The following is a 12,113-nucleotide window of genomic DNA, read 5'->3' as shown; positions in this document are numbered from 1 at the left end:
AACAAACCTAAAGAATTGGAAAGACAAGACCCGGGTAAGTATCCGCGATTAGCGTCGGGCAACTTTGATTGGATGCCGACTGAGTGTTCTGGCATCTGGGCTCCAGGGAGGGGCCTGATGGAGGGGTGCCCGCTGTCCGCTGTGGGGAAGATGGAAGAAGCCGCCCTGGGATCGAAGGCTTCTATCCATCCGATTGTGTCACTGTTTTCCATTAGCGAAGTCTGAAATCTCCCCTTGATCTCAGTCTCATCTTTACCATTGCCGCGGGTTAAGCGCCAGAAAGTTCTAGGCAGCTGTCAATCTCTTAGCTTCAAACGTTCTCAAGAGACCCTGTCTCATGCCTCGGCTCAATCGTCTAATATCATGGATATCGATGCTATCATTACTGTTACCCTGGTCCTTGACCCACGCACCATAAAGAGCATGCAGCTCATTCATGACCTCGTGCATTTCCATTGCCACAAGAGACAGCTCAAAAGTTGGAAGTGACGACGAGGTCCTTACATGCATTATTTCTGTTCTTGTGACCTTTTCCCAGTTTCCAGGTCCATTCAGTCCATCCCATCTCATCTCATCTCCCTTGCTTCGTATCTGGTGGCATTGACCCCTGTTTTTGTCATCAAAACCCATAAAGTGGAAACTGATGATGAATCGACACTCGCTGTTTTATATCCATTACCAAGCGCGATATCCTTATAGATAATCACCGAGTTCGTGCCGGTCCCGTACTTACACGGGAGAATGCCTCTCACTCCTCAAGGAGCAAGAAGCTTAGGACCTCTATTCTAAAAGTGATAAGATTTAGGTTAATTTAGTGCAGACTTGAGGGCTTTTGGCCAGTTATTTTTTATCACTTAGGATAACGGTCCTAAGTTTTCATCCCTCCTTGTCGCTCCAGCTTTAATCCAATGCAGGCTCGGATGTTAAAGGAGTCTTGAGATTCGATCAGAAATGTATAGACAGGCCACCATAGCTACGGTGGCTGAGGGGAACCTTGTAGTAGCTCTGACCTGACTGGTCTTGATTTTTGTCCCCTGGTCAAAGTGTTCCCAGTTTGTTTGCATCCTGAACATATTACAAATGAGGACGAGCATTTGAATCAATGGTTCTTCCAATGCAGATCTCTGAGCTACCAGATAATAGTAGAAAGGTAATACATCAAAGCAGTCTGCCTTTTTCACACACTGTCGGTTGGGTGCACGGGGAATATCCAGGTACTTCCATTTGGTGATTGCCTCATATCAAGATCCAATACTTACCCTAGAGAAACAAGATGCAAGGTCAATTACAAGCAAGCTCACCAGACTTTCATTAGCTGAATCATACAATGTCAAAGGGGGAATGTTATCCACAAGTAAATTAAATAGGTCATAGCGGTGCTGGTTCCATTGTTGTTTATTGATGCTGCTATGAACATTCTCACTTATACCCATTTGGAATGAGGGCGGCAGAGTAACGACGCCTCGTATCCTCATTATCCTTGATTTGAACATTTCTTCCAGGCTGAGGCTGAGTCGTCTGGAACTCCCGGCATTTGCGTTATGAAATGCAGCTGAATCGTCTCTGGCACCATCCCTGCGCTTGAACTTGCAGCATCAGCGATATACCACAGCGTGCAGAGGCAAGAACATCGCTGAAGCCTAGGCATGGGCGGCAACACGACCATATGTTCTTGCGATGAAGATCTGACCACTGACAGATTGGGGGAGAGTTCGTGGACAGCGTGGGTTGTATCCCGGGCGGTCGGGGAAGATGGTGAGCTGCCAGGGCAAGTCGCTGGGGGGGCAAAGTATAAGACACCACGGATATTCGTTTCTGGGGACTGGATATTCGACAAGACTGCAACAAGGATTCCTTCGAAATGATACTCGTGCAGAGTTTCCCAAAGAGCTAAACGTGAAACACGCGCGCGTTATATCGGTGTCGGTATCGGAAGAAGGGGAAGTTACTACTGTACATCGCTGAAGTCAGCATGAGCCAAATAACCGTAAAGATCAATTCATCTTAGGAATATTCCAGCCTGTTTCGATTGGCAAGGCTCAAGAGAGTTTTCTTTGCATGGCCCTGTGCCTCACCCACCCGAGTTCACATCTTGGCCGCTTGTTTCCTTCCAATACTGCTTGCTTGGGCTAAACGCACTCAGCAGGGGGATCGAATATCTGTATCTTAGTTAGCAGCTAGTTGTATGTATGAAACGTGGCTGGAACGTCTTGAACAGGATAAAAAAAAGACGCCGCTGATCTTTGACTACCATGCTGTTTGTGAGCTTGTTGGTAGTCTAAAGCTGAAGCACAGGATTCCTGTTGAACTCACAGGAGCCTTACTAAGACAAACGCTGTCTTCGAGGTTCTCAGTATGAGTATCCTGTGTGCTCCTTACTGAAGGAGCACCATGTCGACCCCTTTCCCAAGCGCCCCTAAGGAGATAAGCGGGCTTGGGAAAATGCCACTCGAATCTGGTAAATCCATCCTACATTCGTATAAGTTTTAATCGTTAAAAGAATGAATTCGGCGCATAAGTTTATTGAGGTTTTGAAATTAGGGAAGAGAAATGTTAGAAAATATTACCAACTTAGGGGTAGACAATACACCTTATTATAGGAAAGTTTCTCCTATCAGAGCCCTAAATATATTACTATTTGACATAGAAGTATTTAAGTAAGCTTAAAGTAACTTTAGTTTAATTATAGTATTGTTAGATGCCTTTTAGGATAGCAATAGCTAACCAGTTCTATAAACATTAGGCCTTACTGGTATTATACCTATATTCCTTTGCAAGCTTCCTAGTTTAATCTTGATATCTAAGTAATCCTTATGATAATTTAATGCTAGGTATGATTTGCTAAACCATATGATGGCATTTGGTTTCCAGATCGGTTCTATGTTCTGGTTTTTCGATACGGACTCTTAGAGTTAGTCAGCGTCCATAACGATTAGACTACATAACACTTGTTAGCTTATTCGAGCAAGCCGCTAACAGTGTCTGAAGTTTGAAGCCTCTTGGGACATAGGACCTAATGGATCTTTAGGAATTCTGGTAATAGCAGCGTAAAAGGAGGCACAAGTGTACAAGCTAGGTCTCACGGCAGAGCCCCTAAGGACCATAAACCATAATCGCTCTTAACTAAATGAAAAGGGAAAACAAAGAGCCCTAGCTAAGCAGGGTATTTAAAATTCTTTGACTGGGTGCTTCTGATAACAAGTACGGGAAAAAGCTAGCCCCTGAGCATCGAGCATGGCTTGTAGAAATGCAAGGGTCTCCCACAAACAGCTTTTCTAAGGCACTCTTCATAAGAATCGACTTTCTCAAAGCCAGAAAGGTCCTAAAAGGCTTCAGAGAGACTCATGATGCGAAGCTTGCTAGGGCACTCAGAATAGTTCTTTGGATACTCGGTTTAGGCGGTATTGGTGTTACTCGTGAACGTAGGGGGATCGAGACTGGGTTTGAGACTTGTTTGTCTGAGAAGAAACGGCCAAAGTGTACAACTCCCTAAGAGAACTGGTTAGCAGTAATTTATTCCGAGTGAATTGGGATCCAAATTTTGAAGGGGTGCAGTTCCGCGGCCTTGAGAGAAGAGCATCATGCCAAAGAAGGGATTCAAGTCATTGCCAGATGGCCGAACGTATATGAAATATGACGCCAACCTTTAGTACCACTGCCCTACCCTCGTTAATTCCAATGTGTCTTGGAGTGCAGAAACCTCAGATTCTCGCAGCTTACTCTGAGACGTAAGCTGGTCCTCGGGTCTCTTTCCTGGGCCCCTGAAGGGTCTTTCGGTAGATCTGGATGTCCTCCAAAGAAGACCGGAAGGCTCATTGCTTTCAACTCTTCATCTAGGAAAGGGTATAGAGAAGCTCCTCACTTTCTGACAGTCCAATCTGATATTGTTGTAAGACCCCATGATTTCAGTCTGTCTTGGTTACAGCCACCGCTGAGCGAGCTGCGAACAACGGCCAGCTCAGTGAGTTCGAAGTGCAGAACCAATTTGGCTTTGCCCATCGTAACGGGCCCCGGGCTTGAGATTTGGCTTTGCGGGACACGAGCCCTCAAGCCGCAACATGTTCGATCTGACTAGATCGTGCCAACAAAGGCCTCTAAGATATAAAGACAGCGATCTAGCCACTGATAGTTCTCAAGTGCTCAAGAACGAGTGAAGAAGCATTGGCGGGACAGAAGGGGAGATGATAGGTGTACCAGCAGCCTCGGCGGTGGAATCGGTAGGCATCAGGGGTGACTTCAGCTTACGAGCCTTTCTTCTCGGCTTCATGTTAGGTGGATTCGGTTGCCTCTGGGCTTTCCGGTTGATCACCTGGCATAAGAGTAATTGTCAATGACTGTTTCCGGCGTTCGTATAAGAGGTATCTGTGGCGATCCAGTTCGGGTCTTCCAACTTACATCCTCAACTCAACGTAACTGAGCCCCTGAGTGATGACTCGTGCTCATGAGATCTTGCTGTCCGAGTCTCTAAGAGCAACCCAGGCGCCGTTTCCAATGCTTCTGGGGTGACGGGAGATCCGGGAGCGCTGTAGGATGTCTGTCATCGTCGCTTTGTGCTGAAGCGTCTTGTATGGCCAGGGGGCCATTGGAGTCTGCCCTGACAGGAGTCTTCGTTAGTATACTAATCACTAGAGCTCAACGATGTGAGATACCCTCAAGCGTATGAAGAAGGGACGGAAGCCTCGATCGCCGCCTCGAACTCAATGGCCACTCTCTGCACTTGTGTTGACACCAGACAGACTCAATGAGCTTCGCGATACCTCTGAGATACCTAAATCTGTTCACGAGTGAAGTCCAGCTTGCCGCAGATCAAGGAAGGGCTAGTGATGGCTACAGAGGACTTAAGTGGTGGTCTTCGCCGCCTTTCGATCGGATTGTCGGCCAACGCATAGGGAGCGACGAGCGCTTGAGTGTACTCGAGTCTTGCTGAGTGTTCGCTGAATCTTGAGTCCGTAACTGGTCGAGTAAGATGGATGTGTTGATCTTGACTTGGCGGTGCAAGCTATCAAATTCTTCTTTCCGGTCGGCGGTCGGTAGCGCCTCAGGAGCATGATGTCGACATCAGCCCTTGGTATCTCTTTCTAAGAGTATCAGCAAGTATAATACCTACAAGAAGTCGACAAGACAATGTAAGAGAGTTCCTAGGTACGTGAGAATACTGCAGAGGGATCCCTACAGTGGTGATGTAGTGTAACGTCATGCCAGGTGGGGAGGGTCGTCCACCGCCAACTTGAGTGACTTCAACATGAAGATACACAGAAGCTTCAAGATAATAGAACATGCTTGAGAGGCTTGGAAGTATCGTGAAGCTTGATGGGAATGGTAGAAAATGCTGTGTTGATGCAATATGGTGGAATTACCACTAGGCGCTGTAGACCTGAAAATGGCTGGTATGGGTCCAAGATTGATACCTCACGAAATCAGCAAAATTATTTAACATAAGCAACAGAAATAGTGTCACAAAGGTTCGATGAGAATACAGAAGCAAAATGCCAGCAGGTCAAAGAATTGTTGAAGAGTGTTTGCTGTTTGCACCGTGTTATTGTTTTGTCTTACTATTTTTCTTTGACATTTAGTAGTTTACCAGCAGCTTTGTGATTCATAAATATGCATTAGAGAAGACAATAAGATTGCAAGCTAGTAAGAAATACAATTTCTTCTCAGGTACTCTTCCAGCGGAGTAGGCATATGGGTATACTTATGGCATTGCAGTACTCATAAATTCTAATAGGCCAACGGCATGCAGACTACGAAAACCTCAGTGGTTTATTGCCTAGTAGACATCCTTCAGGGGATGTAGTTCTCGTGTAACAGTTGATGTTAGCCCCTATGCGAGAAGTCTCCGCTCCCGCCGGCGTCGGTATCCGGCACTATGCCATGTCGCTGCAACACCATAACTGCTTCACAAACACATTAAACCACATCAATGAAGCTTAAACATGTATTCATAGCACCAGAGGTCACATTCTGATAGTTTGCATCACCGTATCTTCATTATTCGTGCGTCCAGAGTGATCTGTCGTAGCTGTCGAAATACAGGCTGTACAACTGAACTTGCCCTACCCCTGGATCCCAAGTTTCACCGTGTCGTGACCGCTACCGCCGATGTACTCACCGTGACCTGGATCTCTACTGTATCTCCACTCGCCTCCCAAGCTCACAACTTCTCCCCCTCTTCTCCTCCAGCATCACCAACAACAAGCACGGTAAGCACTTTTCTTTCAGCAACGTCAATATATCACAACCCATATCAAGTACCCTCTTATTGAGAAGCTCTTTCTCATCAACTTCATAGTTTTTTCGTGTTATGCCACTTGTTATCGCCCCTTCACTCGTTGCTGTTCACGTAGCCCTCTGTGTCTTCTCGTGAGAAGATCACGAGCTTCCCCTTCTCAACCCACCACACAACACAACGGACTTCAGATCACAATAAAACTGAGTCGAAGGCTACCTTATCATCTTCATCACCAGCTTGCGTTCCGGCGCTCGTTGTTGCCCCTTGATTTGTTGCTGTTCGCGTGGTCCTCTGTGTTCTCTCGCGAAGAGCTCACGAACTTCCCCTTCTCAACTCAACACACGACAAACAACAGGTTTCAGTTCACGACAAATACTGAGCGGAAGGCTATCTAATCACTTCCATCGGCTTCTTGCGTTCATCCGCTCGTTGTCGCCTGTTCACTTGTGACCGCTCGCTTCAACCTCCGCATCTTCTCACGAGGGATCACAACCTTCACCTTCTCAACTCAACTCAACACATCAACAGACTTCAGATCACGATAATTAACGACTTGAAGGTTGCCTCATCATAATAGTCGTCTTCTCACGTTCTGGCACTTGTTGTTGCCCCTTCACCTGTTGTCGCTCCTTTGGCCCCCTGTGTCTTTCGCGAGAAGATCATGAGCTTCACCTCAACTCAACACAACACACAAAACAAAACAGACTTCAAATCATAATTAATACTGACTTGAAGACTATCTAGTGATAACATCGCTCCCCTCTCTCAAATTCAAGCAAGAACGCAGAAAAACGCGCCGACAAGGTTAGTGAATTACTGTCCCCTCATCAAAACATCAAAGCCATCACCTCCATTTCCTCTTCCTACACTTCCGTTTTCTTCCTTACAACATCTCTTTTTCAATTTGAAGCTAACACCACGACTCAACAGGCCTCACTTCGTCGACAAGGTACATGAATCACTGTCCGCCCCTTAATTCGATACCCCGAAACCACCACCTGCTTCTCCTCCCCCTACACACTTTCCTTCTTCCTTCCAACATCCCTACATCAACTTGAAGCTCACATCATTGTGTTGCTACTTGTCAGGCCTCACTTCGCTGGCAAGGTTCACGATTCACTGTCGCCAACCTCCTCTTATTCAAGACATCAAAACCAACACCTGCTTCTACTCTCCCCATACTTCTTTCTTTTTCCTTCCAACATTCCCCTATCACTCAAGTCATCGTCTTGCTACTTGTCAGATCTCAACTCGTCAACGAGGTTCATGAATCACTGTTCCCACCCACTCCCCCTTATCAAGACACCAAAACCGTCTCCTCCTTCTTCGCTCCCCACACTTCTTCCTTCTCCTTTCCAACATCCTCTCTCCACTTGAAGCTAACATTGTCGTGTTGTTACTCAACAGACCTCACTTCGCCCTTGGTGCCGTCATCATCATGTCGACACCTGAGTATCGTACACCGCATGCGGTCGCGTCTACGAACCGCACGCTTCGAAACGCTTTCTCTGCCCTGAACATACACTACTCGGGCGATGAGGAGGAGTCGGAGAGCGATGGCTCTCCCAGATGTAAGTATCTCCTTCTAGTACTTCTGAATCTTCTCCCTGTTCTGCCTTGACTGCGAGCCCAGCGCCGGTTCGTTTGAATCTAGCGAAAGCCCAACGGCTTCTTGAGTCTTATTTTCCCAGTATCCTCTTATGCTTTATTCCTTCTATTTCATCTTTCGTCAGTTCTTTCTCCAGCGCGAAGTCGGGCTTCTCTGTTTCGATCTCTGGCGTCAACCTGTCAAGGGACGCTGGTCTCGCGCAGCCCATCTCTTTTGTATCATATTCAAGAGGAAATACCGGTGTTTCTCTTCTTCCTTCTCCCTCTCTTTCTTGTTTGTCCTTCGATGCGAAGTCGGTGGATGTCTCTGTGGTTTGACTTCTGGCGAAGACACTCGTTTCTAAAATTCGTAGCTCTGTCGTTTTGGGGATATTCTCATCTCTTTTTTATTGTCTTGGAAAGAACAGTCTAGATCTCTCCCTTCTCTTTCTCCTTCTACTTCTCCTGTTTCTTTTGCTTGTTCTCTTTCAGCACGAGGTCTTGTTTGCTGTGGCTGGGTCTCTGTTGAAGACACTGGTTTCTCACGCCCTACGTCTTTGAAATTCTTTCATCTCCTTCTCGTTGTTTCGACGAGAAAAGATCCGCGCGCTTTCTTGGAATGTCAATAGCTACTCTCGTGGTAACTTCCGGGGATAGCCCCTTTTCGTGTCTTCTGGCGAGCAAGCAGCTCAGGGGCTTCTCCCGAACAAGCTTCACTTTTGCTTCTTTTTGCCATTTCCGGAACAAGCAGGTGTACTAACAAAGTTCAGCCTCTTCTAGCCGACCGCTCTCTAACTCCAAAAGGTATTTACTGGTTTGAGAACGAGTTCAATGTGAACTTTGCTGACAGAAGTCCACAGCATGCCATCTCTCGTCCAAAAGGACAATGTCGCCCAGCCTGGATACAGCTCTTACCCCTACAATAACACTCATCAAGCTGGAGAAGGCAACTTCGACTACCCAGTGGCCGCAGAGCCCACCGCTCCGATGATGGCAAGCCAGGAGATCCAGCCCGAGCAAGTGCTCACCGGCGACTTCATGTCTATAAACCAAGTCGTCCAAACTGTTGCCGCTCTGCCATCCAATATGGATGCCTTTGCCAACATCCCTCGAGAGTTCGACGCCCAGGCTGTTTACCCTGGAGATGCCTGTTTGTTTGTGGCCAAGTGAGTAGCTTGTTTGTTCGCCGTGTAATACATGTACTGACCTTGAGTCCAGCCTCCCTCAACACGTCGATGATCTCACCTTGAGGGTTTCTCTTACCAAACACTTTGGCAAGTTCGGCACAGTCTTCGTCAAGGTGAAGCGTGACCGCACCAGACACATGCCTATGGCCTTTGTTCAATACACTGTGAGTTGACCATGATAGCCCATCAGTCCTCCATGGCGCATGGCGAACTAATTTCTTATTAGCAAATCAAGCACGCCGATGTTGCGGTGCACCAGGCCCGTGGAGATATGATCCATGGCCGTCCTATCCGAGTTGAGAAGTGCGGCGGAAACCGTGCGTCCTCCCGGCAAACTTTTATGTCCAGATGCTAACTTCTAATAGTCTCCTACATTATCTTCCGCAAAGACACTCGCCACGTTCACGCCGACGAGGCTCGTTCTATTTTTTCCCGCCATGGACCAGTTAAGAAGGTCGAGGTTCTCAACTATGATGCTCAGACCAAGCTCGCCGTTCCTCCTAGTCTTCTTGTACTGTACTCCAGATTTGACCCCAAACGCGATGTCATTCGGGTAAGTTCAATCTTGGACAACTTCATTAATCGTAGAGCTAATATAGTTTAAGGACGTCGGTCCTAACACGCCATTCATTATCATGGCTTTTGATCCCAAGATGGTTCAGAAGCGTTCTGACCGCCCAGCTGACGATCAAACCTTCATGGAGATGTATGAAAAGGACTGTCGCTCAGTCTTCTTCGGCGGACTGCCTCATTATGCTGACGAGGCTATGGTCTACCGATTGGCTGGCATCTGCGGGAATATTCGTTCTGTTGATCTACGAATTTCCCCTGACCAGGACGGTGGTCGTAAGTAACTCCCGTCCATGAACTTGGTCTCAACTCACTGTCCCAGTCCCTCACCCTTGGGCATTCGTCGAGTACGACGAGTTTGATATCCCTGACAGAGCCATGGAAGAATTCGTAAGTTCTTCCTTTGTCTTCCGTCGGGTTCTGAGTGCGTACCGAATGTCTGCTAACACTGGTCCCAAGAATGGCAAAGAAGTTGAGGGCTGCATCCTTCGGGTCGAACGAAAGAGAACCAAGCCTACCCCCGAAGCTGTCGCTGTTCCCCAAGCCATTGGCACTCGTCTACCCGACTCTGGCCCTCGCTTCCCCAACCCTGGTTCTCGCTTTCCCAACTCTGGCCCCTCTCGCGTTCCCGGCTCTGGTTCTTCTCGCATGCCTGGTAGTGTGGATGATGCTCGCATGTATCCGTCACCCCTTCGCCCTGTCAAGCGTCCTCATCGTCGCTTTGACTCTCGCGTCGCCTCCGCCGCCGCTGCCCCAGTCAATCATCGCCGCGTGGTATCAACCGCAGGTCTGTCCCGGGAGGAACGAGAGTTCCTCGAGAATTGTCACCCCGAGGATCTGCTGAAGCCAGAGAATGTACGGCCCAGACCGCTGCCAGTTCCAACGCTGGCGGTTCCAAACACTAAACTGGACGAGGTCACTCCTGTTCAGTCTCCTGAGAAGTATCCTCCTATTGCCGAGTCTAGTAACGTAGTTCGGTTCGCCCCTTCGCCGAGCACGCTACCATCTCACACTGGTTCATCTCCTATTCCCCTTCAGATACCTGCACCTCCCGCAGAGTTCAGTCCGCCGAACCTTCGGGGTTTCAAGGACCGCCTTGCTGCAGACGGACACTCGCGGGTTACGGCCTTTTCACCTGCTGCAGAACTCGCTGCGATGCGATGTGAGGTTGCTGCTGAAGACAAGGCCAACGGCAAGGGACACCGCCGTGCTGTGTCAATGTTTATTACCTCGACCTACCCGCCTCCCATTGACCTCTCGGAGAGCGACGACAGCACCTGGCGCGAGAGCGGAAGCTCGCCAGACGAGCAGGGGTCGCGGAAGAAGAAGGCCAAGAGATGCCTTATCCGACGTCGCCATCTGTCCGAGGAGAACTTGAAGCGCAACCTCTTGTACCAGGCCAAGCTCAAGCGAACCTATGCATCTGAGGAGAACATGCGCGGCAGACCTATCTCTCGCGAAACCGACCAACCTCGTGACAAGAGTGGTAAGTCTCGCAAGAGCGATGCCACGGAGCGAGCTCCTGAGGGCCAGCTCGTCGTTGCTTCTCAGCAAGCCCCCGAGGGTCAGCCTGTCGTTGCTGCTCAGCAGCCCATGTACCAGCCTGCCATGCCCTACACGCACATGGTCCCCCAATACCCTCCCCCGATGCCACCCATGGGTTACATGCCTATGCCGCCTCAAGCGATGGCTCCCGTTCCCGCTCCTGGTGGCTTTACATACATGGACATGCCCCAGTATCCTCTTCCCCAGTTCCATGAACCTGTTCAGCTGTATCCAGGCCCCTCTCACCATGGGTACGCAGGCCCAGGACCATCCCAGGTTCCGTATCCCACCCCTCCACATCCTGCCTCCATGTATCAGGGGCAACCTCAGGTGCCATTCCAGGGACACCACCAACGCGAGTATCACGAGCCCATGCATGTGTCTCAAGATGCTCGCAACCACCCATACCAAAGCCATGGTCGACCTCAGTACCAAGGTCGCCGCCATGCTTCATACGCACATCCTCAGCAGATGCATTACCAGGGGAATTACAGCGGTATGCCCCACTCTAACTTCACTCCCCAGGGACCAAGAGAGTCCTACCACCAGAGCCGCCAGCGACAGGAAGCAGAGCGCTACCGTCGCTATAACTCTTAGATATCTAGACGCCGTATCACAACCTCTACATCCAGGTATATGGCAGATGGCATCTCAGTGTTCAACTTCTCTTGGACCATCAGGCCTGATGGTCCAGCTTGACTTTTTTCTTTTGACGCCTTTATTCGACATTTCTGATCCTTTCTTTCGATTTCCCAGCTTGCAAGTGCTATACACAGCTATATATCCATGCGAGCCTAGGAGCCTAGGCTCAGTCGCCATTTCTAAAGCTGGACCTGATCGCTCTTTGACGACTTTTTTTTGGTTCTCGAAAAGTTTTATTCGCAACCAGCCACAGGTTTTTTTAATTCCCCGCCAGACACATCACCGCACCAGCATGCTAGGCATGCCTTTCCCCGAGCCACAGCACAAAGACAGACGACAGGATTTACGAG

General features: G+C 48.8%; 1 protein-coding gene across 1 annotated transcript; it reads left to right on the top strand.

Moving 5' to 3' along the window:
• Nucleotides 1-8,680: 8,680 nt before the first annotated feature.
• On the top strand, nucleotides 8,681-11,718 carry FOBCDRAFT_240862 (uncharacterized protein; the record flags this gene model as incomplete). The annotated part of the gene is made up of 7 exons (XM_054704999.2): nucleotides 8,681-8,985; nucleotides 9,038-9,170; nucleotides 9,233-9,323; nucleotides 9,372-9,559; nucleotides 9,606-9,852; nucleotides 9,899-9,966; nucleotides 10,036-11,718. 7 exons carry the CDS (start codon nucleotides 8,681-8,683, stop codon nucleotides 11,716-11,718), a joined length of 2,715 nt encoding a protein of 904 aa, XP_054560974.2.
• Between the last annotated feature and the right edge of the window lie 395 nt (nucleotides 11,719-12,113).

Source organism: Fusarium oxysporum, chromosome VI (genome assembly GCF_013085055.1).
Source record: "Fusarium oxysporum Fo47 chromosome VI, complete sequence".
NCBI lineage: Eukaryota > Fungi > Ascomycota > Sordariomycetes > Hypocreales > Nectriaceae > Fusarium > Fusarium oxysporum.
This window is presented reverse-complemented; position numbering and strand designations above follow the sequence as displayed.